Below are 27,868 nucleotides of genomic sequence, written 5' to 3'. Positions count from 1 at the left end.
TTGGTCGATTGGAAAATAAGAAAAGGGTTTTTAGTCTCTCTCTCTCTCTCTCTTAATCTCAATCTCCCTCGCACTCTTTCACTCACAGTCATCTGTGTCTATTTAACGACTATGTGATTTGAAAATAAATAAAAATGGTTTTTGGTTTCTATATTTACGTTCTCTATATCAAATGCTCTCATTCTCTCTCTACCTAGTGTTCTTCCTCAATCATTCTCATTCTCTTTCTCCCTTAATTTATCTCTCCTCTCTTAACTTCTATCGTTCTCCCTCGGTTTCTCTCCCTCTCCCTCTCTCATTTTTTTATTTTCTTAATTTTTTACACGCTTATATGGTATTAATCAGATCATATAAAAGAACATGAGACCAACTTGGTATGCTTAAAAAATTATTACACCAAAATGATAAAATTCACAAGAAACTCTTGGCTATGACATTTACACCAATTGGAGAATGATAGAGATTGAGGGAAAATGAGATTTTGATCGAGAGGGAGAGTGAAGAAGAAGAATGAGAAAGATTGAGGGAGAACAATAGAGATATAAAGAGAGGTTTTGATTTGGCTATAAATCGAAGTAGAGAGAGTGGGAGAGATAGAGGGAGCGGGAGATCAAGAAATGACTATGAGAGTGAGAGAGAAGGGAGGGAGATCGAGAGACAGAGGGAGTGGAGAGAAACTGAAAACCTATTTTCGATATATGTTTTTTGTTGTGTTCAACATGGAATAAGAGTCCCATGTTGGTAACAGTCAAATAAGCCTATGATGACATGGCAGGGGTTTTTATAGTTTGAAATGTAGAACCAGTTTTCAGAGTTTGGTGGGTTTCTGGACCAGCCTGCAACCTAATTTTAAATGTACAATCGACTTTGTCTATAGTTTTCTCTTTAAATTATATCTTTCATTTATATTATATTAAATATTTTTTACTTATCACACTTAATTTTTGTTTGTCTATGGTATCATTTTACGCAAACGACTAACCCACCATCTAAAAATAAAAATTGTTTGATTTCTAGGTTGACATTAAATTTTGTATTACATTTCAATCATTAGTAAAACTATTTCTTATGTATAAAACTTATTTTTGTTCAATATAATGAATGTGCAATATTAGAGATGTTACCCAATATTTTATTTTTTATAAATATATAACATTAGAATGTATCCAAAGTTTTCTCTTATTTTTTTATTTTTGTGATTCTTTGTATTTTCTATTATTAAAAATTTTATTATTTGATTACGACATCATTTAATTTCTAGGTAGATTTTGAAATTGGCTTTCCATTTTCATCATTAATAAAAAATACTTCTTACATTTCATAGTCATTTATTTTATTTTTTTATTATTTAATTATGGCATTATTTATTAATCATTTGCATTCATTATTTCTTTCTTTTTAATGCTTGTAAAATGGGTTTTACACATATACCTATTTTCCTTTTTTTATCATTTATTTTTGTTTTTTCTCATATAAAGCAAAGCTATGGAAATAATATTTCTTTTTTACCCAAAATTTATTAAGTGGAAGGGTGGCCACCTAAGGGAGTATTCCATAACATTAATTGTTGGTTTTGTTTTTGAAAATAACATAAAATCATTACAATTTTAAAAATGTTGCAGTTGTTTTTCTTTTCAAGAACAAAATCAGTCATGCTATCAAACACTTCTTGATTTTTTTTTTAACTATTTTTAAAAATAGGATAGAAGGAAACTAAGGGGGCATTCTATTTTTTTTTTTTAGATTTTGAGGACTATTATCAAAATCTTACTAAGAAACCCATGTTCTTTCTCAAATTTATGTGGGGATTAATAAAAAGTCTATTTTCCATGTTAAGTGATATCTATCTCGTAGGTGGGTAAACAATTTCTCCACATGAGGGAAAAGTCCCTAACACTTGAATGGGGCAAAATGCCATTTTTAATAATGATTTTTTTTGCTAAAATAGTCATTACATTATTTACTTAGGAAATAAAAGAACATGGATAAATGCAGTTACCCTGGATAAGTACCTTATCGAAAAGTGAACGAAACCTAAAGAGGATATATCAACATAGCCCGCCTTAACTCCCAAACCATTGAACATAGAGCTCTCCCTAATGCACTTAGACCTATCCAAAAAAATAAAAAATACATTTAACATTAACCAATTTCTAAGACATAAAGAACTAAGCATATAAATAAAACTCTACCTTGACTTGGCAACTAAAGACCCAAAAAGGAGGTTTCTTTGTTTATTTATTTTATTTTTGGTCTTACCTAAATTGAGTCATTGAACACCCACAACCCTGAAAACAACCTTTTATTGAGAAATTTGAACAATAATCCCTCTAATGGGAAATATATGTCCCCTCATGAGCGTTTATAAACAATTGAAGTGGCTAAGCTAAGTGACTTACTACTACTTTGGCTTTTAGGGAATTGTTTATTAAGGAGGTTGTTAACTCTCTAATGGCTGAATAGACCCAAGAAAAGAAAAGAAAAGAAAAAAAAAACAACTCTTGAATGAACGAAAAAGACAACTGTCAAGTTTTTAATCTAACTCCACTTTAAAGTGTGTTTTATGCCATAGATATTTTGTAATAGTCATTTATCAAAATGCTGCTATGTCATTATCAAATCAACATTTTACTCGTCATGTTCATTTGTATGCATTGATATTCATAAAAGTAGGTTTTGATTTATGTATAACCAATTATTGGAAAAAACTTCATTTTAACATTTTCACTAACAATTGAGCATTTATTCACTGATCCGCTGATGTAGCTAATAACACTTAATTGTTAATAAACAATTTATCAATTAATTTTTTCGATTTTGAAAACAAATCAAATACAAACATTTATTTAATAAATATAAACTATACCAATTCATTTGTGACTCTTTTATTTTGGGGCTACTGCCTAAAGTCATTCGTGGGTCCCAGATTCACATGAGGATGGGGCAGTGTCAGTTTACGTTACCCCAACTGATTTCACGCATCACACCTTTTTGAGTTTTGGCCTCTGCAAACCGGAACGGAATCTCAATTCTTGGCTGTAACGCAAAATGCATCCTTTTCAATCTTCAATTCCATAGATTCCCATCGTATGGCTATTTTTGAGAGGGACGGGCTTCTGATCTATCCAATCAAAGTCGCACGTCATCAAAATTATCATTTTCTTTGTGGGAATCAGTTCTTTGGAGATGGAGATTAGGAATCAGGAGCACAATTGTATTCAAAATTTAGGTCATGGAATCATTTCCTACTGACGACCCGGTTAACCAACCAGTGGTGACTCGTGAGTTGGAACGGACAGACACCCTCGGTAAACCGAGTCCAACCCGTGTTCGAAAAATAGGAAAAAATAAAGGAAAACAAAATTCGGAGGGGGCCCAAAGAAGAAATGGCCAATCAGCGATCGGTTGAGTATTACTTTAGAGCTGGTTTATAAATGTCATTGTTACGGCCTCCCAATTTCTCTGTTTCTGTGATTTCGAAGGGAAGGCAAGAGAGGAGGGTCGAAATTCTCAGGTATACCTCTTTGTCTTTGATTTGCCTTTTCCCCTGTTTCTTCTTCTCCTTCTTCCGTGTGGAGACCCTCTTTTGTTTCTCTGTTTTTTTTTCCTTGTGGAATCTATTTCTTTTGTTTCTTTCTTTCTTCTACTTCTTCTCTCTATCTTAGACGATTTAGGTTTTCGAAAATCTCAGGTTTCGCGATGGCTTCCAAGCGGATCTTGAAGGAACTGAAGGATCTCCAGAAAGATCCTCCTACATCTTGCAGCGCAGGTATCGTCTTCATCGGAAGAACCATAAAGATATTAATATTAATATTAATATTATTTTATTTTCTTCTTCCTCCATGTTGATTTCTGTGTTCTATCATTCCTAGGGTGGATCTGGTGCTCGATCCGCGTGTCGTTTTTGTCGGATTTGTAGTGTGTTATTATTGATGTTGTTTTATTATTTTTATCGTTGTTGTTATTGTTTATTCATTTTATTATTTTGTATGTATATAGCGTTACTCTGCTGGTTTTCCTGGTTCTGGTTTGAAGTCTATTTAATATGTTGGGGAGTTGAATGATGTTGCATAGTATGGACAGATTTCTGCACTAACTCTCAATGCTTTACATTGAAGCAGTTATACCAGATACAAGTATTTGAATAGGAGCGTAAGGGTTTTTGATTCCAAGGCTTCTGGGGAGAATGGAGTTGTTCTCGAGTGAAGTTTTGAGATTGTTGGTTCTGCAATCGCTTTTTTGTTTGGAACGACAACTGAGCTTTCCAACTTCATGGAGAACATGATTAAAAAAGATAATTTTTTTTCATTTCAAATGTATTTCGAAGACTTCCCTCTAACAAAACTGATTTGTTTGATGGACAAGCTTATCCTACTCTATGCTTATTGGTGGTAAATAGTAGAATTTTCTGCATCATCATTGTTAACTAGCACGTAAACAAGATTTCTTTTTTCTTATTTTGGTGTATCGTTTTTTTTTTTTTTTCTGAGTTTGAGAAAACTGGATCTTTATGAATAATTTCGTATCATTCTTTACAGGACCTTTAGCTATTTATAGCACTATGGATTCATTATATACACAGAGAATAGCAGAGTCAACCTTTAAACAAATGAATTACATCACATCAACGGATATTGTTTTTACAGCCTTTTGAAGTATATAGATTTCTTAATTCTTTGTAGGTTCACATAATGCATGTTAATGGATTGAATTGAATGTTTGAATGATAGGACTGTTTACCCTCCCTTTTCGAGGAGATTCACTTGCCTCTTGGCTAGATTAATTGAATGTTGAATAGATGCTATTTAAATCATCAACTTGATGGCAATCTTCACCACCTTCTGGTCAAAATGTGAACTGAAATGGGGTATCAAGTAATTGTAGGAATCTTGAAATATATAGATTGTGTTTGCAAATAAAGCTGATGTTGTTGGTGAAAATTTCATATAAAGTTATTATTTTGATTTAAGTTGAGACACATGGTGCATTTGGTTGGTGGTTGACTTCTTTTTCTGTTTGGCTTTGGAACATGAAACCACAATTTGGAATTATTTGACATGGGTTTATGGATTTGGGACCACAAATCTCATTGTTCTAGGACCATAGATAAGGGTTCTCTGAACACTAGGAATTCTAGTGTTCTTAGCCAGGAAACATAGTTGTCAAGGTGGCAAGGTGGCCATGGTTGGTTGCCTTGCTTAAGTGCCTAGCTATTTTGTATATGGCACTATGATTTTTATGCATTAATTTTTAATTTTAAAATAATAAAGAACATATTATTAAGCTAAATTATTCATTTCTGGGATTATATACTAGTTCTTTTATTATTTTCTTATTTGTTAGGGTTCAACCAACACACATATTGGTGTATGCTGTCTTGAACCGTTGAAGACCTAAAAAAGTGAACTGATAAGCAAGGAAGAACTTAAAATTTGTCCAATCAATGCATTTTTTATTCATGTTCTTCTTTCACCCTTTATTTTCTTCTTTTCCTAGGATAACAACAGTATTTTCTGGATTTTCTTTTATTTTTCCTTTTCTCATGAATATTTTGAGTTTTTATGTTTTAATATGAATTTATACCTTTTTATGAAGATTATATATCATTATTAGTGAAATATGGTTGCTGGTGCTATGGCACCTTACCCTAGGATTCATGTTTTTTCTTAAAAAGAACATTCATCACCTAGGCAACAAGGCACCCCTCTCACCTAACCTTGCCTCGGCTCCTTGAAAACCATGCAAGAAGTGTTTTTGCTGATGCCAGCATGATGTCATTGGTGATTTAGTTTGTTTTTCACACACCAGATGATTGTGAATCTCCCTATTCTATGGTAATAATAAATGCTTTTTTACTTGTATTATATAATATAACCAATATATTGGGCAGTTAAGAAACAGCATGCCCAAAAAATGAAAGGTAGAAATATGAATGCTCAGATGGATGAGTGGTAAAACTAGAACAGGGTCGTATATGAAGTCGTACAAAGGAACCTAAGAGCAATACCAATAGGTGATAAAATGAGAGAAAGTGTGGGTGGCAGCATGGGGGAAATGTTTGACTAAGGAGATGCTTGCTTGAAAGGGAGCAAGCTTGCTGGAATATCTTTGTTCTCTGTGTAACAAAGATACAGAATTTTCAAATCATCTTTTTTTTTTTTTTTTTTTCAGTGTGTTTCCTCTTCCAGAGTCTGGTATCATTTTTATAAGGCAATTCCTGTTTTTTGGTATTGCATAGCTTCCGTTAAAAACCTCCTGGCAGGATGGCAAATGCAAGTTATGTCTAAGAAAGGGAGAGCATTCTGGGCTGTTATATCTCTAGTAGTCATCATCAGCCCATGGCATGAAAGGAATGTAGAATAGTTGATCATAAGGCTAATGCTGAGGAGGTGGTTATTAACATTTTAGTGGATCTCATCAAGAGTTGGATTTCAAATCTTAAATGTTTTGGTGGGGAGGATTTTTCATCTTCTTTTTTGAGAATAGACTTTTTTGGTGGTCCTTAATGGGTGTATATGGTGTACAGAATCTCTGTATAGCGGACCATTCATATTGTTTGCTTTGTATATATTAGTACAATTTACACTACCATTTTCAAAAGCAAATAAATAAATAAAATGAGAGAAAGTAGACTGAGATGGTTTGGTCATGTGCATAGAAGACCATCTACAGCTCCCATTAGAAGTGATCTTTTATATGTTGAAGGAGCTAGAAGAGCTAGTGGCAGACCAAAAGGAACTTGGAAGTAGTAAGAAATGATTTAAGTGCTCATAATTTAATGATGTATATGGCACTAAATAGAATGGAATGGTGAAAGCTGATGTAATGTCCACATGACAAGTTAATTGGCCCAACCCACATAAATAGTACCATGTGGCAAGTTACTTGGCCCATGGACAAATTCATACAAGCATGTTCATTGGATCAGAGATCAATGGGGATGATTGATTTAGATCCACATTTTGATTGCTCAACACAAAAGGCTACGGAACACCGCCAAATGGGCTGCATGGTTTAAGAAATCAATTTTCACTTCGAGAACAGTAGGAACCCAGTTTTTCAACCACCAACTTAATGTCACATTAATTTTGAGGAGGGCATATTGTCTTTTATCTGAGGGTGGGCCTTGGCGGCGCTGGTGCAGTGGCTGGGTTGCTCCATTGCAACCTGGGTGACCAGGGTTCAAATCTTGGATACAGCCTCTGTATGTGCCAGGGGTAAGGATGCGTATGTCTGTCCCTCCCCAGAGCTTGCATTGGTGGGAGCCTTGTCCACTGTGCTGCCCTTTTTATTGCCTTTTATCTTGTTTCTCATAGGTGTATCAACTTCAATATGGTAAGACCTGGCTTTTAACCAATTTCAGTCTCTGAAAAGTTCTCAAAATTTTGTTGGTTGCTTAGATACGCCTTTTGAAGTTCTACTCTGCTGCATGGAACCCATTACCTCATGTTGGTTCCATCTATCCAGGTTCTTGGGAGGGTTAGACTTGATATGGACCTTTGGCTTGCATGGCCTAAATTTCTGCCATGAAAAGATAAGCTATTTTCATTCACCTGTGCATTAATGTTTTCATTTGTTTTCTTAGGGATTGTTGATAATTCCTTTCTTAATCTGAACGTTTTCATTGATCTACAATCTATAGAAGGACATTCATTCTAGATTGTTTCTCTAACGTATCCTTAAATTTTTATTAAAATTATTCTGATTTCGTTTCCTTCTCTAGTTAATGACTTAATAGTTTTATTAAATCCAGATGATTTTTGTTTTCTTTTGTAATTTGCATCTTTACTTATAAGCATGGAAGCTTAGTGTAGTTTGTGTAGATAGGAGAGTCATCCTGCAGCAAGGATGCACATCCACAGATTTAAAGTAAAATACCACAAAACCACACCCTACAAACATAGGGAACATCAAGCTAATTTCTACATGGCAATATGAAATACTTGTATATTCTCACCAATAAGTAAATAAGGACTTAAAATTTTATTTTCTTCTTCTTCTTCCTTTCATTTCCTCTTATTCTTTTCCTAGGACAAAAGCAGGGGCTCTGCCCCTATATTTTCTGAAATTTCATTTCTTTCTTTTTCCTTTCATGAATATGTTGATTTTCTATATTTTAATATGAAGTTTAGACATCTTTATTAAAATTGTAGATAATTGGTAATGAAAGATGGTTTCTAGATGCTATGGAACCTAGGGACTACCCTAGGATTCTTGATTTTTATTTTTTTAAAAAAATCCATCACCTAGGTGACAAGGTCCCCCACTGTTGCCTGGCCTTGCCTTGGTGCCTTGACAACTATGGGAGCATAGTCTGATTTTTTTTTCCAAAAAAAGGCAATCACTCCACTGTTTTTCCAATTTGTTGCATGTCTTTCCCATGTTCATATGTGTGTGTGTGTGTGTGTGTGTGTGTGTGTGTGTGTGTGTGTGTATGTAAACTGCCATGCTATAGAAAATTTATAAAATACAACAAAAATGAAAAATAAAGGAAAATTAGGAAATTGCAAAAAAATACAGGATATGCAAAAGAGGAAAAATACAGAATGCACTAAAAATTGCAAAAGAAGCTAAAAACAAGAGAAACTGTGCCCGCTCATCAATCTTTGAATGAACATTTAGTAATTGTTGCATATGAAAGTTCGGAGGTCTAAAGTGTCATTGCATTTGAAGTACTGCGTGATGGTCTGTAGTTAACCCTATTTTCCATTTTTGCTGAGTCAGACTCCTGGACATGCATCATATTCTGACGCCTGTATCTATATCTATACAACACTAGCCATTTCCTTGTTAAATTGTGCCTTTATTTTTAGTTTTGCTTATCCCATTCTGGGTCTGCAGCCTCTTATACTTGGGATATTTGATAAGTATTAAATACTTAAATAAATAGCAATTCTGACTGAACAATAAAAATAAAATCTGACTTATCATAATTCAATCTAAAAGAACTTTATTTTAACACGTCCAATTTTCTTATCCATGCATACTTTCATTTAAATCCTTTCATTTTTAATTTCATTATATTTCCTTTCTAATATCTGATGTCTTACTAATAACTTCTAGAAAACCTGGCAACATGCAACCAACCATCTGAGTTAGTATATGCAGAAGATCTAAAGATTGTGGGAAAAAACCCATTTGGTGGAAACTGATATATGCTACATGCTATTTAACTGAGAAAATAAAAATAATTCTAAGAGCTATTAGATTGATCTTTTTATTTGTTTAGAGTTGAGTTTAATGATGCAAAAGGTGCACATTTAAGTAAATGATTAGGCTGTATACCTATAGTTTGGGAGGACAGAGTAGCTGTAGGATCAACATTGGCAAATTGGCATTTATATACCGCTATCATATGAATCTCAAGGTAGAATAGACACTTGTAATAAATGCACATTCAGTGAAGTATAATAGTTCTTTTTCAATCATTATTCTTCATTTATTGTAAGAAATAAAAAAAGTGAATCATTAAAATGTGAACTGCATGCTACTCATGGAACTTGGTAGAAAAAGATGGCAGCAAGCACAGCCATTATGGAACTATCACCACCCATCAGGAAGGGGGAAACAAATTTACATATTTGAAATGTATTAAAGTAGTATAGTGATCATTGTTAGTAGCTTATTGGAATATTTGACTAATAATTTCAAGTGCAATCTCTTTCTTGTCCTTCGTTCTAAATGAAGGCCTATTCTTGTAAGATCTAGATCTGCTTTTAGTGGATTGGTTGAACAAGATCCTTAGACTATCATTGACTGTTATACTGTTTATTATTGGATAGTTATCCTTGTCTGTGTTGGTATTCTATAGGTCCTGTTGCTGAAGACATGTTTCATTGGCAAGCAACAATCATGGGTCCACCAGACAGTCCTTATGCAGGAGGAGTCTTTTTAGTGACCATCCATTTCCCTCCAGATTATCCTTTTAAACCACCCAAGGTATTTGGCTAACAATAATTGTTTCTAGTGAATGTGAGAAGTGCTATCCTTACTATTTTACTAGAATATGTGTTTATGGTTTTGGTTTAATTTGTGGTTCTGTCCTAATCTTGTTTAGGACATTATTTTTTCCACATAAAAGACATTATTTTGATTGTTTGTTGATTTAGTAGGAAATTACTAGAAATTGGACTGTTCTTTTTTTTGTTGTGTTTCTTCCCCAGTGAAATATTCTTCTCATAAAAGAAACTATTTTGGTCAGATACTAGTTAATCATCATTGGTAGAATGGACTGTGTAAGTTACCAGTTTGGTTGCATGCTCCTTGTGTCCTATTGGTTTGAGTACATACAACCTGCTTATTATGTCTTACAACCAAGTGTCCACTCTCGCTGTATTGTTGTAAGTGTTTTTTCAGTTTTGCTTATTGTCAATTTTGTTCTTTATTTTTCCTACTGAACTCATACTAAAAATTCTTTGCTAAACCATTTTACTCCTTCCAATCTATTGCCTCTGACCAGGCTCCGGTTTAGTTTACAAATCTGACTTTCCATTTGTTGGCATTATTGTGTTTTCTAGATCACTGATAAAAATGATGGATATCTAGATTGTTAGGACATTATGGCAAGAAATTTTAATACCCAACACTGTAAGGGGGTTAATTGTTCTATTGCTGAATCTGGAAAACAGATTTGTAAACTAATGCTCGGTTTGTCTGTTTATCTGTCTGTCTTTATATATCCACCTCATATCACTATGGATTGGTTATGTAGGTCGCATTCAGGACAAAGGTTTTCCACCCAAATATCAACAGCAACGGCAGTATTTGTCTTGACATCTTGAAGGAGCAGTGGAGCCCGGCACTGACCATTTCCAAGGTTTGTGTTCCATATCTATTTTCTAGTAAGTTCTGAATCATCGGTAATGAGGTGCAAAATTAATCTCCTAGGTGAAAAAACAATATGATCATTTTATTAATGATCTGGAAAACATGATTGGGGCAAACTGCATTATGTTTAGGTTCTTCCTGTCCCCATTGTTGCTAATAGTTACGAGAAAAATTGTCCCTGTTTATTTCTTATGCTTAGTTTATAAGCACCTAAGGCTGCTTTGCTTCCATTTAGAGGGTTGGTGCAAATCACAAGTTTGGCCATAAAATAGGCTTGGAATATAATTGAGATTTTGAAGATAAGAAAAATTTCCAACGGTGAAACAAATGAAGCCTAAAGAGTAGGAAAAGCACAACCCTAATGAAGTAGGTCCATTTAATTCTTGACCATCCTTTATCATCAGCTAACTGGATGGGACAAATTCTTGCTTTTGGTTATCAGGTGTTGCTGTCAATCTGTTCCCTGTTGACGGATCCAAACCCTGATGACCCCTTGGTACCAGAGATTGCTCACATGTACAAAACGGACAGGAGCAAGTACGAGTCAACCGCAAGAAGCTGGACTCAGAAGTATGCAATGGGTTAAGTGTGCCGTCTGGTGCATGTGTGGAGGGCTGCTTTCCTTTCTTGTGACTTTGGTCTTTCAGTATTATGTATGAAGCATATGATTTTGTCAGTCGTTAAAACTCTGACAAAAACAGAAGGTCTATATACTGCCCTCCATTAAAAATAACAGATAATGCTAGTTTTGATTGGTGGAATGTATGCGAATTTTATCAAGAAGTTGATCCTTCTAAGAAGGCAACGGCGTTTCTGCGTTCCCTTTCCGCATTCTTGAGCCTTGAGGAAGCAAGAGATGAAAAACTCAAAACGTGAGAGGGCATTGGCTATTAATTATTATATGCCAGGTTCTTCATTTTGAAATTTGGATGGTCTTTCGTCAGGGTGATAATCGCTAAGGAATCAGCCAACGTTTTCATTGGGATTTTGGTAATGGTGACCTGGAACATGTTATGTGCCTTAGATCTATTTATCGAAAAATAGCTTTACCAAAAATGGTACATAGAACATAGAAGAGATTATTCAAGCAAAATGAGACTCAGTTAAAGAGTATGTCATTTCCAATTTCCAACTACATGGGATGGGTTACTTCATGCCATATCCATTTACTTAAATCATTTCTTATTACGTATCGTTTTCGGTTTATCCCTACGTTTTTAGCGGAAAATTTTGGCTGTTTGAGAGAGTATATTTGCATGGCACATTATGGGTGAAGGGTAATTCTAAACTAATATTCTTTTAGCCAAAGGCACATGCAGGGAATTGAGTGAGCTAATGGGTCATCTCCGGCAACTCCTAAACAGGGAAAAACTTTGGCTGTTTGTGAAAAATACCCTAATTTTTACTTCCCAACACCTTCAACTTGTAACAAACCACTTCTCATCGGGTGCTGTTGTTGATGGTCTTTCTCTTCCATGCAGGTTACCAAAACATCTTACTACTGGTCAGAAATAATCTCGTGATTTCATTTCTGATATTCTCCTTTCTAGTATTTTTTCACTTATCTAAGATATGCATTTCTACGATACTCATTCTATTTGGAGATGTTTCTTGATTGCCCAATATTCTGTTTCATACAGCATAGTTGTCCTTATCACTTATTTTAATTGAAATAAATGCATTGCAGGTTTCAACCGGCAAGAGAATTGCATTCTGATAGACTTCTTGCATTTTATACTTTATGGATGGTCTTTTTTTTTTTTTTTTAATGAAAATCAGTATTCGTTATGTATTTATGAAATATATACAGGTTTCCTAGGCATACTCGTTCTGTATAACGATTTGCAGGAGAGTCCAAAATAATATTCCTTGAAATATCCTTTATTTTTACGCCTCTTAAAACCTTGCAACCTTGGTGAATGGCGATATATATATCCGCACTTTAAACCTCTTATTAGTGGGATAAAAAGTTTGTAGCCCAAATGGAAGACCCTTTTTTGTTTGAAATTGGAAGTTGTAAAGTTGACTGCTCAAAAAAGAGGGAAAAAAGAGAATTTAGATCATTCGATATCTACAATGGCTACTGATGAGGGCAGATTTGGCCCTCTAGTGGAATTGTGACACGTGGCACCTCGTGACATCCAGATAAACACCCAGCCAACAAATTTATGAAGTTGGTGACCCACCCGGGCACCGGTTTGGCCGGTTTGGCGCGACCTGCGTGCGGCCTGTGCGTGACACGTGGCCTACGCGACCTGGCCGACCTGGATCAGCCTAGCACATGATCCGGCCAAGCCGCCCATAAGACGCCCACTGATAAACTCGGTGGCATACATACCTCGCGAGCTCAGTAGCTCACCAGGGAGCTCGCCAAAGAGCCAGACAGCTCGGCAGAGCTCACCACAAATAGTTCGGCAGAGCTCGCCACAGGGAGTTCCCCCCAGGGAGTTTGCCCCCAAGCAGTTCGCCACCAAACAGCTCGCTATAGGCAGCTTGCCACTTGTAGAGAAGTTCGGTATAGGAGTAGTTTGACATATCACAGGAAGATTTCCTGCCTGACGACCTGGCCTAGACACTATCCAGCCGATTGGCACAGGCGCCGACCTGATGACCTGGCCTAGACATTGATTTTTCGGCTGACACAAGCGCCGACCTGACAACCTAGCCCATACACCGACCCGCCGCCTGACACAAGCGCCAGTCCGATGACCTCGAGGAGTTCACCACCGTACTCGGTTCTGACAGGATGTGACGAGTCTTACCGTTTGGAGGCTTTTCACCCACCTAACCCGCGAGGACTCTGGTATATAAAGACCTCACCCCCAAAGGGGAGGGGGATGAAAAAAGGGAAGTAATCCCTACTCTCTAGCTCTCTCGTTTCTCCAATATTATCTTCAAAGCTCTCTACAATCAGAGTGCTAACTTAGGCTTCGGAGAGTCCCCGCCGGGAAAATACCCCCGGGACCTCTGATTCAGCTCTCACAGGTCCCTCAGCTCCGGCCACCTACAAAGAGGAGGAAAAGATGGAGTTCTCGCAGGTCCCTCAACTCCCACTGCCTACAAAGGAAAGAAGACCACCTCATGCTGAGGGTAGTCAGATTGCGCCACACCAGGGAGCTCCACCATTCTCTAAGTCACCGGCCGCCTAGTAGGGAGTTCGCCACCAGGTAGCTCTCCGCTAGGCAATTTGCCACCGAGCAGCTCGCCACCAGGCAGTTCGACACCAGGCAGTTCGTCACCAGGGAGCTCGCCACCAAGCAGTTTGCCACCAGGCAGTTCGCCACCAGGGAGATCGCCACCAGGCAGTTCACCACCAGGGAGCTCGTCACCAAGCAGTTCGCCACCTAGCAGTTTGCCACCAAGGAGCTTGTCACCAGGCAGTTCGCCACCAGACAGTTTGCCACCGGGCAGTTCGCCCCTAGGCAGTTCTCCATCAAGTAGTTCGCCAATAGGCAGTTCACCACCAAGTAGTTCATCACTAAGGCACGCCACCACCGGGTCAAATGGCGAGGTACTTAGCCAAAAAATTTTACATCACAAAACATTGGTACATGGCCGAAAACGGTTACATCAATTGGCGCCGTCTGTGGGAACACGCTACAAAAAGCTAAGTTCTCATCCTACAAAAGCTAAGTTCTCATCTTACCAAAGCTAAGTCCTCACTTTTTAGAAATTGAAACTATCGCTTTATAGTTTACATTTTTTTATGAACTCAAAGACTATGCAGGGAGCTAACAGACTAAGTAGTTCTACCAACCTTACTTTCGATTCAGATAATGACACATCAGTCCTCTTCACAAGGTCCCCCCTACAAAGATGAGCTCTTCGTGGCTTCCGCGTGAGTTGGCAGCCAACTGACTACATAGGAGCCCTTACTGGTCAAGCCTTCCAAGGCTCCCGTGTGAGCTGGCAACCTAAAGTTAGTAGTGCTGCCCCAAAGGTCGAGCTCCTAGTAGCTTCTTGTAGGAGTGGGTGACCGGCATTACAAAGCTGATGCAGCACCATCATAGCTCGACACCTCACAGGCCAAGCCTACGGGCCACATTACTACTTAAGACCCGGTCGCCTCTCCGGCACGGGAAAAGTCAGAAAAGAGTAGACTACGAGTCACTCCCAAAGCCTACGGGCCACATTACTACTTAAGACCCGGTCACCTCTCCGGCATAGGCAAAGTCAGAAAAGAGTAGACCACTAGTCACTCCCAAAAGCCTACAATCCACATTACTACTTAAGACCCGGTCGCCTCTCCGACATGGGCAAAGTCAGAAAAGAGTAGACTACGAGTCACTTCCAAAGCCTACGGGCCACATTACTACTTAAGACTCGGTCGCCTCTCCGGCACGGGCAAAAGTCAAAGAAGAGTAGACTACGAGTCGCTCCCAAAGCCTATGGGCCACACTAGGAATTGGATCAGCCCTTACTAGCTCGTCGACTTACGGGATAAAAGAAATCTACTCCCTTCGCTGAGTTACTCTCAGCTCGAGAGTGGGGGGCTATTGATGAGGGCAGATTTGGCCCTCTGGTGGAATTGTGACATGTGGCACCTCGTGACAACTAGGCAAACACCCAGCCAACAAACTTACGAAGTTGATGACCCACCCGGGCATCGGTCTGGCCGACTTGGCGTGACTTGCGCGCGGCCTGACACGTTGCCTGCGTGACCTGGCGCGGCCTGGCGCGTAGCCTGCGCGACCTAGCCCATACACCGACCTGCCGCCTGACACAAGCGCCAGCCCGACGACCTCGAGGAGTTCACCACCGTACCCCGGTTCTGACAGGATGTGACGAGTCTTACCGTTTGGAGGCTTTTCACCCACCTAACCCGCGAGGACTCCGGTATATAAAGACCTCACCCCCAAAGGGGAGGGGGATGAAAAAAGGAAGTAATCCCTACTCTCTAGCTCTCTCGTTTCTCCAATATTATCTTCAAAGCTCTCTACAATCAGAGTGCTAACTTAGGCGTCGGAGACCCCCCCCCCCGGGACCTCTGATTCAGCTCTCGCAGGTCCCTCAGCTCCGGCCACCTACAAAGAGGAGGAAAAGATGGAGTTATCACAGGCCCCTCAGCTCCCACTGCTTACAAAGGAAAGAAGATCACCTCATGCTGAGGGCAGTCAGATTGCGCCACACCAGGGAGCTCCACCATTCTCTAAGTCACCGGCCTCCTAGTAGGGAGTTTGCCACCAAGTAGCTCTCCGCCAGGCAGTTCGCCATTGAGCAGCTCGCCACCAGGTAGTTCGCCACCAGGCAGTTCGCCAACAAGCAGTTCGCCACCAGGCAGTTCGCCACCAAGGAGCTCGCCACCAGGGAGTTCGTCACCAAGCAGTTCGCCACCAGACAGTTCGCCACTAGGCAGTTCGCCACCAGGCAGTTCGCCATCAAGCAGTTCGCCAGTAGGCAGTTCACCACCAAGTAGCTCATCACTAAGGCATGCCACTACCGGGTCAAATGACGAGGTACTTAGCCAAAAAATTTTACATCACAAAACATTGGTACGTGGCCGAAAACGGTTACATCAGCTACTAATTGAGTGAGATTGATCGCTAATGAATTCAAGAAGGTAGAGAAGACGGTCATTTTCGTCAAATACATTCTATTTTCTAAACAAAAGAATCAGATTATTAAAATGAAATGGTGATAGAAGATGGGATTAGTTCTTCTTCCTCATTAAATGCAATTCACAACAAAATTAGAATCATGGTTTTCAAAACCAGACCGAACCGAAAAACTGGGACCGGTCACCTGACTGGTTCCATTTTCCTCCAAAATCACTTTTTTTCCCCAAAACCGTTGATTTTGGTCAGTGAACTGCTGAACCAGCCAGCTAACCGTTCAAACTGTTTGAACTGTTCGAACGGTTTCAACTATTTTTTCATTTTTTTAAATTTTTTTATTTTTTTGTCAGAATGGGCCAGCCGTTTGAACCGATAACCGGACGACCCTGACCGATTTAGTTTTTAAAACCATGATTAGAATTCAAACTGAGGGGATAATAAATAGTAAAGGGAAATCTATTAAATTACCTTAAATTTTAGGAAATGGACCAAAACTTCCACTGTTATTTGCAAAGCTCCTTAAAGTATTCTTTTAAGTCTTTTGACAACTGATATCCATCATATTGAAATGTGTATTTTACCCTCCATTATTCTTAAAATTTTCAAATACATACCATGTCTTTGATAGTATAGTAGTAGCAAAATCTAAAATCGAGATCCTCAAAATCTCATGAATATTTTTAAGGGCATTGTCTATTATACTCTTCATATTCTTCAAATTTTCAAAAAAAAAAAGAAACACTTTGCACAGTCACCATCCATCTCTCTTGTCTCCAACTCATTACAACATGTGAAGGTTATCTTTGTCTCGTATGGCCACATTTAAAGAATTCAAGGGTCATCAGACTCTATGTATGAAGTTCAGAATTTAGGTGACTGAGGAAAGTGAGGGTTCTAGTGTACACCTGGTGTGTCCAATGATGGCCACACACACAATCATCTTCTCCGCACGTCACGGCATCTTCTTATTTTAGATGTGCTACTTGGTGCTGAAGCAAGTATAGAAATCTTGTATAGGCATTGAGGTCCAAGTGGTGTGCCCGAGATATTAGGAAATGATAGTTCTTATCAGTTAGTTATTTTTGAGGTACATCGTATCGGCGTTGCAATGATCCTCATCCGGTTCCTCCTAGAGTGGATAAAACTGGGCTCATCACTGCCAGGTGGGTGATGTGTCGTCTGTGCTTCGGAACTGATAGGTGAGGTGAGTGGATGAGGTTGGATACATCACGTAGGTCAGTAACCTGGAGGTCGGCCAACCATTCAGGTCGTCAGTTGCCCTGGTTGTGGGGGATAGGATGGTCACCGAAGTCATTGACTTATGCCTTCGAGGTGATGTACTCCGGTCTGTTATTGAACGGTCCATAGGTCTCCTGTTGGTCGAGGTTCAATTCACAAAGAGCGGCTTAGGCCGGTCTAATTGGATGAGGTCTGACCAAATGCCGTGTTAAGGTGTCATAAAGTGGTTTGGAGTTTCCACATAGCATGATGTAATTGGAAAGCCAAATCACCTCTCATCAATAAATATGAGGAATCAAATTGCATTGTTATGAAACCGTTATTACCCAAATTTATCTTCATCATTGCCTCAAATACACCCTCTTTTATTCCATATGGAGTGTAGGCATTTTGGAACATTTCAACAAGAGAAGCATAATAAGATTTTGCTCTTTTATGCGGCATTGCCATTTAATTGCCAAATGAAAATCATGCTTATTACCCTTAAGAATTCCATACAATGGCTCACCAATAGAACTCCATAATATCTCTACATAACATTCTGATCCAAGCTTTTCTAGTTTTTTCCTTTGGAAAGTATCTCATATTCAATACCTTCCAGCGTATCTATTCAGCATTGTATTCGACATCAAATTCATAAACGCCAACCAAAACTCCGATAACCACTGTAATTTTTGCTAGCTAAGTGTGAATAGAACACAGAGTCGGAGAAAATAATAGTTACTTGTGGATTTTGTTCTTCTTCTCTGCTTCTTAGTTTGACTCATGTGGTTCATTCAGTGTGCCAGAGAACAGAGAGAGAGAGAGAGACTACTTGTCAAAGTTCTATAGAAGGTAATGAGAAACAAGAGTCATGTGCAATCGCATGCATTGTTTTAAAATGCTTAAGCCTTGAGGCGTGAGACTTACGCTTTGAGGCGACGTGCAGAGACTTTGCGTCAAGGCTTAAGCCTCAAGCCTTAAGGCGTGAAGTGTAGCTTGAAGTGTAAAAAGGTTTAATCCTCAAGTATCAATGATTATTTAGTGATTTAATACAAAAAAAATATTTTTTGCATTTTATAATTTAAAATATACAGAAGAAGCACTTCAAGAATTATGTGCCAAATAAAAAAAAAAAGTAAAAATGAAAAACCAACGGAGAAAATCATGTTCTATGTTCTATTAGGCTATGCTTGGTTTGAAGAACAAGGTAGGGAAAGGGAGGGAAAGACTGGGAAACCTATACAATGTTTGTAAAGATTTTCCTATCTTTCCCTTCCTTTTCTGGCATTTTCCTTCAAACCAAACATAACCTTCTTTTCTCTTGGGGCATTCTTTTTATGGATTTTGAGAGGGGGAAAGTTGGTTAATAGGATTTTGGTTCCCATTGACTAAGAATCCCATGTTCCTTCTTTAGATTTATGTGGGGGCCACCGAACCAAAGAAAGTTTATTTTCCTATCACTTAATACCCATCTCCTAGGTGGGTACATAAGTTTCCCACCTGTGGGGAAGATTGTCAACACTTGAATGAGACAAAAATACCCCCTTTTAATAATACATTTTTATGACTAAAATGGTCATTACCTTATTTACTTGGGAAATAAAAGAACATGGGCAAATGCACTTAGTTGGGTAAGTATTTCCCAAGAAAAACTTATCCAAGTAATTGCATTTTCCTGGGTAAGTAACTTAATGGTGTTTTAGTGAGTTCAATGCATAAAGGGCCAATCAAATTCTTAGTTTCTCTTGGATATGTCAAGTGGGATTTTTTTTTTTCTAATTATTCTAAATATAGCATCTCAAGTTTGTTATTTTTCTCATTTCTTTTTCTAATGTATTTTTTTTTATTTCTATTGATGTATTTTTTTTTTTTGCATAGATCAAATTAACTAGTTGTTTTCTTTTTTCTAAATTATTGAATGACCATAAATATAATATCCAATTATATAGATGATTCTTCATATGTTTTTTTTCTTCTAAATTGGTTATTTGAATTATTTGAGAAATTTGCATTTTGAAGCATGATATGTAAAATGTTATTATTTATTTAATTCTTAAATGCTAAAACTTATTGCTTATAAACATTTATTTTATGGATATTTATACCTTATATCATTCTAATTTGGTATATTATATATTATTTTTATCAATTTATAAACTTTAATTAATTTAATTGTTAAGCTTTGGGGCTTACGCATGAGAATGGGAAGTGGAAGTGTATTAAGGGTAGGGGAATGTTAGTGAATTGTCAAAAAAACTTAAAAAATACTTTTAAGGGATTTTACAAACAATAGGAATATATAAGTCCATTTTCCAATAGTTTAAGAGATTTTCCCAAATAATAATGACTAGACTTCAGATTTCATTCTCCCCCCAAAGTTTTAATGAAGGCTCTTCTTATTTGATGTCAAGCTCATATGGATTATTACTAAATCTGAAGGTGTTGTGGCAGCAACCTCAAACTGAGCTCCCCTCCTCACCATGCATTATTTAGAGGCACATTTTAGGTCAAAATACAGAGCTCGAAGGGTAACAAATGCCATTCCATCTGGAATCTTCCTAGGCCGATTATATCCATTTGTCTCAAAGCTAGCCATCTTGTATATATCGATGAAGGAATCATTGAGCTTCTCGCAATCTTGTTATGTTTTGTTTTTACATGGTATCAGAGCTCTAAGTCCGTCGCTGATCCTCAACTTCCATTTCCATCCCCATTTTTCACTCCTTTCTTCAACATCAACAAAGGCGGGTAAATGGAGATGCAATTTCGCCATTCTACCTGCACCCTTCGGATAATCCTAATGCTGTATTGGTATCCTTTAAACGGAGAAAGCTATGGAATTTGGCAGTCGGCGATGCGTAACGCTAGCTTTAAGATCCAAAAATAAATTCATATTTGTCGATGGCACTCTTATTCGATTTGGAGGCAGGTTCAGCGCAATAACAACAACAACCATAGAACAAATGTAGACTTGTTCATGGACTGGGCCAATGGGGCTTTTCCTCTTTATAAACAGAAAATAACCAGCTCCGAGCCCAAAGTCTAATCCAAACAAATCTTTATATTATAATATATAATATCTTTTTCACTACTAATAATATTATTATATACTATATATTATACATTATTAATATATATTATAGTTTTTACTATGTGATGAAGGAAGATTTGGCCCGACCTCACAGTTATGCGACACGTGGCAGAAACAACAGCTCGGCAAAAGGGCCAAGCCTAAGGCGTGAACAAGGGGACACCAGCAGACCGAACTCCTTACGGGGGGGCCCGAACTCACCCTTGGCCCAAAACCAGAGTAATCCGAACTGGCCAACCTTGTAACAGCTCGGGATATACCTCGCCGAACTGGCCGACCTTGTAACAGCTCGGGATATACCTCGCCGAACTGGCCAACCTTGTAACAGCTCGGGATATACCTCACCGAACTGGCCAACTTTGTAACAGTTCGGGATACACCTCCGAACTGACCAACCCTATAGATACCTCCGAACTCAAGACTTCGCCTCGCTCACCACTCCGCATCACCTTCTGGGCACCAAAAAACCAAACAAGTCGTACCATGCCTGACACTGAGGAAGTCCGTGCCCGAGGGCGCTGCACCTGACTGACTTGGGATCTAACGCTTGGCGGCCACACTCTAAACGGCCACCTGCCACCGCCACTGACACCGCCATCTCCAGTTAGAGAGACAGTTAGGCAGTGACAGTTCTGTTCCAGCAGAAAGGACGATGACCGAATTGACAAGTGCAAGGGTAATCATACCCGACCGGACAAGGGCCTCGGAGCGAGTGCGCGAAGTGATTATAAGAGCCCCCTGCCCCCCAACAAAGGAGGTATGCAAACTTTGCGCTATCTGGTATTATCTTGCTTTTGAAGGATTCTAACTTGAGCTTCGGAGCTGCTACACCGGATTCCCCCCCGGAGCTTCCTCATCTCCTCCGTTTCAGGTTCCCTGCTACCCCGTTCAGAAGCAAGGTCGTTGACAGCTAAGACCGGCCGGATCTCGCTCCATCAATTGGCGTCGTCTGTGGGAATCGCTTCAAAAAGCCTCCCTCCAAACTTCCATAACCCCTTTTCTTCAAAAAACCCAACACTTATGGCCTCCTCCAGCAATGTCGGACGTGACACGGAGACAAACACCACCGGGGAACAACTTCAAGTCCCTGTGGTGTGCGTTGGACAGTTCACCATCCCCCTTTCGGTGGATGGGATCCCCAGCTTGAACGTGCCACAAGCAGTGGCGCCCGTAAACCTTCCTACCACAAGCATCCCCTTTCCTCTTCCCATTGAGACAACCTTTACTGAACCGACTATCGTCCCCCTGGCAGCCAGCCAAAACCGGTTGGATGACCTGATGCAGTGCATGCGGGCAATTCAAGCCCAAATGCAACAGTCCAGCAGCACCAGCTTCACCAGAACCAAGTACTGCACAACATCTCCCAGTATCACTATCAACAGTAGTTCCCTCAACTGCCACTGAACCAACCACTACTTCCACCTCGCCACCCCGATCCGAGGCCGGTCAAGGCCTCCCCGCAGGATCGACGCCCCCACCAGGCGAAGGCCTCCTGGCCCCAGACCCCCCTAACAGCCAAGCCTCGTCCCTAGGCCGAAAAGAGAAAAATATCATCCCCGCCTCGCAACTCGCAGGCGGGTCGGGAACCTCGCCCGCGAGGTCGGCACCCCGACGCTCCAAGCCCGAGTTCCCACTCACGGAAAACCGATTCGGCGCCCTGGCGACAGACTACCAGCATTCTGGGCCCATCGAGCTCGGTAACACGGAGGCCAGCAGCACCAGTATAAGGCCCACTCAACAACGAAGGCGCCGGCGAAGTCGCCGAACCGCCACCCGTGTCTTGTCAGAACTCAGAGGCAAAGAGATGAGCTCGGACGAGGTAGGAGCTGCCCTGATTCTCTCGGTTTCTTCCCCCTCCCATCAGAACTCCTGGCGGTCCCCTTACCCAGAAATTTCAAGCTCCCACCTCTGAACAAGTACGACGGGTCCTTCGACCCCAACGACCACGTTGACGCCTTTCAGTCCCAAATGCACCTCGCCAGGGCCAGCGAATCGTGCATGTGCGTGGCCTTTACCACCACCCTCAGGGGGGTAGCCCGCACTTGGTTCAGGAACCTAGCCCCCGGGTCGATAAAGTGTTGGGCCCAGTTCGTGCAGTTCTTCACCGCACACTTTGTCACCAGCCAACGGTGCCCCAGAACAGAGGAAAGCATCTTCGGAGTAATCCAAAGAGAAGGAGAATCCATCTGGGGCTACATCAAGCGATTCAACGAAGCATGCTTGCAGATACCGCGGTTGGACCCCACAGTGCAGCTCGCGGCAGCCAAAAGAGGGGTGACGCACAAAGAATTCAAATGACACTTGGTGGCTAACCAGCCCGCAACCGTGGTCAAATTCCTCAAGCTCGCGGATAAGTTCATGAGGACAGAGGAAGAAATCAACCAATGAATCGAAGGTGGGAACGAGAAAAGAAAGAGGGAAGGCGAGCTCTCCAACCCGGTCGACAGAAAAAACTCAGCTCGGGAGCCGAAGCCGAACCAGTCGTTCCGAGCTCCCCTAGCAGTTCGAACATACTACACGCCGTTAAACACAAGAAGGACCGAGATCTTAATGACGATCAAAGACGCCCCGTACGTGAAGTGACCACCTCGCCTAAAGGGAAATCCGAACGAGAGAAATAAGAATTTGTATTGTAGTTTCCATAGAGACCATGGTCATAGTACCGAGCAGTGTAATAACCTCCGGGACGAGATAGAGGGGCTCATCCGTCGCGGATACTTGAGAAACTTTGTACAGCACAACAATAATAACAATAAGGCAGGTCGGCAAGGGGAGCACGAAAAGGATGCCCTTGAGTCTAGCAGCAGACCTGCCGAACCGTTGCAGCGACAGCCTCCGGAAGAGAGGCCAGTTCGGGGAACCATCCATGTAATTGTGGGAGGTTCGGTGGTAGCGGGGTGTACCTTGGCAGTGGCCCGGACTTCAGTTCGCGAAGCGGCCCTCGAAGAATGGAACCCCCCAAAGAGACCAAAGACCGAAGAAACAATCTTATTCACGGAGGACGACGCGCGAGGGGTCCGCTACCCCCATGATGACGCGCTTGTCATTAAACTAAGGATCAGCGACTTCGAGGTCAGACGCGTACTCGTAGATTCGGGCATCTCAGCGGACATTCTCTTTAAATCAGCATTTGACCAGCTACAGTTATAGAGGAGCGAGCTGAAGCCCGCGAACACTCCCCTGGTGGGTTTCAGCGAAGAGGAAGTCAGGCCCCTCGGAAAAATAACAGTACCTGTGGAAGTCGACACATGGCCTTGTGCGGTCAGACTCAACCATGATTTCCTGGTGGTCACGACCCCCTCCCCATACAATGCCATAATAGGGCGGCCGATCACGCATATCCTACGGGTGGTGGTCTCCACCTACTATTTGGCCATGAAGTTCCCTACGGACTTCGGTGTGGGGGTAGCGCGGGGCGACCAGCTCGAGTCCCGCAAGTGTTATGTTGCCGCCCTTAAGGGAAAAACTAAGGCGACCGATGACCTCGAACTGGAGCGGCCTACGGAGCAAGGTGAGGAACGAGCTTCATCCACGGAGGAAACGGTCACAATCTCGACTTCGGCTACGGACCCAGCTCGCACACTTCAGATCGGAGCTTCCGTCGAGGGCGGTCGACGAGGAGGTCGACGAGGAGGTCGAGAAGAAATGCAACTTAGCCCCAGAACGCTGGAGGGCGGTCGACGAGGAGGTCGAGAAGCTCCTCGCAACAAACTTCATAAGGGAAGTCCATTACCCGAGCTAGGTGGCCAAGCCGGTGTTGGTAAAAAAGGAAAACGGCAAGTGGTGCATGTGCGTCGACTACACCGACCTGAACCGAGCTTGCCCGAAAGATTGCTTTCCCCTCCCCAGAATTGACCGCTTAGTGGACGCGACTTCGGGAAATGAGTTGCTAAGCTTCCTAGACGCCTACTCGGGCTACAACCAAATCTGGATGGACCCATCCGATGAGGAAAAACCAGCTTCATAACCGAGTTCGACCTATATTGCTACAAGGTCATGCCCTTCGGACTAAAAAATGCCGGGGCGACTTTCCAAAGACTTGTAAATAGGCTATTTCGGCCCCTAATTGGCACGAAGATAGAGTGCTATGTAGACGACGTGGTCGCCAAGACTCAGTTTTCACAAGAATTAATACAAGACTTAGATTCTGTCTTCCAAATCCTACGTCAGTTTAGCATGAAATTGAACCCCAACAAATGTGTCTTCGGCGTCACCTCGGGCAAATTCCTAGGGTACATTGTCAATCGGCGCGGTATTGAGGCCAACCCGGACAAGATAAAAGCCATTCTAGATATGAGACCACATCGGAAAGTAAAAGAGGTTCAGAGGCTAAACGGCCGCATAGCCGCTCTAAGCCGCTTCATGTCCAAATCGGCAGACCGCTGCCTACCTTTATTCAAAGCAATCAAAGGAAAAGGGTTCGAGTGGACCCAGGACTGCCAGCTTGCGTTCGACGAGCTAAAAGGTTACCTCGCTAGTGTGCCAACCTTAGCCCGGCCCGAGGAGGGCGAAGTCTTAGAACTGTATCTCTCGGCAAGCGACGAGGTGGTCAGTTCGGTACTAATAAAAGAAACAGACCGGGTCCACCGACCCATCTATTATTTTAGTAAAATTTTGCAGGGAGCAGAGACAAGGTACCTGCAGATAGAAAAGCTAGCATACGCCCGAGTGACAGCAGCTCGGAAACTCTGCCCATACTTCCAGGCTCACACCGTCATCGTCCTGACTGACAAACCTCTGAGACAAGTTTTACTCAAATCCGAGGTTTTCGGTCGACTGACGAAATGGGCCATCGAACTCAGCGAGTACGACCTCCAGTACAAACCAAGAACTGCTATTAAGGCCCAAGCTTTGGCAGATTTTATCGCCGAGTGCACTTTCAGCCACGAAGCCCCACAGGTCGAGCCTGAGGTCCCCAGTTCGGGCGAACACGGAGCTCCCGAGCCAATAGCAGCTAGTGTGGCATCTCTCCTGGTCAGGCGAAACGTGAATGGGGATGAGGAGCCCTGGATCCTTCACGTGGATGGTTCCTCGAATCGGCAAGGCAGCGGGGATAGAATAGTCTTATGCGGCCCGGGTGACACAAAATTAGAATACGCACTACGCTTTGAGTTCGCAGCATCCAACAACGAGGCAGAGTACGAAGCACTGATAGCTGGGCTGGACCTAGCGCAAAAAGTAAAGGCAAAACACTTGGTCATTTGCAGCGATTCCCAGCTCGTGGTCAACCAAGTTACAGGCGAGTATGAAGCACGTGAGCTCTCCATGATCGCATATTTGGACAAAGTAAAAGAAGCCCTACTCAACTTCCAATCACATTTCATCAGGCAAATCCCAAGGTCAGAGAACACTGAGGCCGACGCCCTGTCCCGGTTAGCCAGCACAAGTCACAACGACATGAGAACTATTTACATAGAGGACTTACCTTGGCCTAATATTCTCGGGGGGACAGAGGAGGTCGCTCCCGTCTTGTAAGCAGAGCCGAGCTGGATCGACCCACTCGCGAGCTTCTTGATAGACGGAACCCTCACTGCAAAACGCAATGCGGCCAAGAGGGTGCAGCGCCAGGCAGCCAAATATGTCATAATAGATGAACGGTTATACCGACGGTCGTACACGCTCCCCTACTTGCGTTGCCTGCGACCTACCGAAGCCGAGTTCGTACTCCGCGACACTCATGAAGGCCTGTGCGGCGGACACTTGTGGGGCAGAGCACTCGCCCAAAAAGCACTTCGACAAGGATACTACTGGCCAACGATGAAGGCAGAAGCTGTCAAGCTCGTCAGAAAATGTGACAAGTGTCAGAAGCACGCCAATATCTACAATCAACCTGCCTCCGACCTCAAATACCTCGCCAGCCCGTGGCCCTTTGCACAATGGGGCATTGACCTACTGGGGCCATTCCCACCAGCAACAGGTGGAAGAAAATTCCTAGTTGTTGCAGTAGATTACTTTACGAAGTGGATAGAAGCTGAACATTTGGCAACTGTTACGGTCCGAAACATTCAGAACTTCTTTTGGAAGAACATAGCATGTCACTTTGGGTTACCTCGGGTACTAATCTCCGGCAACGACAAGCAGTTCGAGGATATCAAATTCCAAGAGTGGTGCCAGAACATGGGGATTCGGCAAAACTTCACATCAGTCGCGCACCCGCAGGCAAACGGTCAGACGGAAGTAATGAACAGAGACATCCTGCGCGGACTGAAAGCACGTCTGGATCGAGCTAAAGGATTGTGGGCCGAAGAGCTACCAAGTGTCTTATGGGCTCACCGAACTACAGAAAAAACCGCCATGGGAGAAACCCCCTTCAACCTCACTTACGGCACTGAAACAGTGATCCCGACGGAAATCAAAGTACCAACATTGTGACTAGAAACATATGAGGATCGGACGAACGGAGACGAGTTACGTACCAACCTTGACCTATTGGATGAGGTAAGGGACCTCACGCACCTCCGAACAGCGGCATACCAGCAGTAGGTAGCTCGCTACTACAATACCAGAGTAAAGCAACGAAACTTCCGAGTTGGTGACCTGGTCCTTCGTAAGATTATGGTGCCCGAACCCAGCGTAGGCAAACTTGGACCAAACTGGAAGGGCCCTATAAAGTAAAAAGAGTGCACGGGGGGGGGGGGGGGGGGCATACGAACTCGAAACCTTGGAAGGCAAACAAGTACCTCGAGCATGGAACATCGTGAACTTAAGGTGATACTACCTATAAACCTCCAAGCGAAGTGGAAGAAATCAGGTCCTATGTGCCACGATGCAGAGCCAAAAAGAACCTCGGCGTAAACAAGCAAAGAAGTCGAGCATATTATCAGCTCGGCAAAAAATTAGTTCGCTGCAAAAAGCCTTCGCGGAAAAACAGGTCGCGGAAGTATAATAACCCGTGCAAGAAAGTGGCATATTTAGTTCGACAAAGAATCAGTTCGGGGAAAAGGAGTACATTGGCCATCAGAAGGCGCTTAAAAATTTTTTTTTACATGCCCGGAGCTACTTCTTCGCCATTAGAAGGCACTTCAACAACACCCGAAGGCCCTACCTTTCCTTCAGAGTCTGACTCGCCATCGGCAGCTTTGGCCATCTCCTGAGTTATACGCGAAGTGGATATGGCACTAACATCGAGGTTGGGGTACGTATTCTGGATCATCCACATGCTCAGTTTGAACCC

General features: G+C 41.7%; 1 protein-coding gene across 2 annotated transcripts; it reads left to right on the top strand.

Annotated features, from left to right (window-relative positions):
• Positions 1-3,464: 3,464 nt before the first annotated feature.
• LOC148879695 (ubiquitin-conjugating enzyme E2 28) lies at positions 3,465-11,607 on the top strand. Of its 2 annotated transcripts, XM_088961325.1 has the most exons (5): positions 3,465-3,514; positions 3,692-3,769; positions 9,812-9,939; positions 10,712-10,816; positions 11,270-11,607. In XM_088961325.1, the coding sequence occupies exons 2-5, from the start codon at positions 3,700-3,702 to the stop codon at positions 11,411-11,413; spliced, it is 447 nt and encodes a 148-aa protein (XP_088817451.1). In that variant the 5' UTR covers positions 3,465-3,514; positions 3,692-3,699; the 3' UTR covers positions 11,414-11,607. The 2 variants fall into 2 exon arrangements, with proteins under 2 accessions (XP_088817451.1, XP_088817452.1); XM_088961326.1 differs by having other exon boundaries at positions 3,465-3,769.
• Positions 11,608-27,868: the final 16,261 nt, after the last annotated feature.

The sequence above is a fragment of the Nelumbo lutea genome, chromosome 1, assembly GCF_056320005.1.
Source record: "Nelumbo lutea isolate HS-2025 chromosome 1, American lotus-T2T, whole genome shotgun sequence".
NCBI classification, from domain to species: domain Eukaryota; kingdom Viridiplantae; phylum Streptophyta; class Magnoliopsida; order Proteales; family Nelumbonaceae; genus Nelumbo; species Nelumbo lutea.
This window is presented reverse-complemented; position numbering and strand designations above follow the sequence as displayed.

Bases quoted from the DNA above. Each gene is read 5' to 3' on its own strand.
- LOC148879695 (XM_088961325.1), top strand. From the start codon at position 3,700: ATGGCTTCCAAGCGGATCTTGAAGGAACTGAAGGATCTCCAGAAAGAT. The intron at 3,770-9,811 runs GTATCGTCTTCA...GGTATTCTATAG, and splicing joins TCCTACATCTTGCAGCGCAG to GTCCTGTTGCTGAAGACATG. The intron at 9,940-10,711 runs GTATTTGGCTAA...TTGGTTATGTAG, and splicing joins ATCCTTTTAAACCACCCAAG to GTCGCATTCAGGACAAAGGT.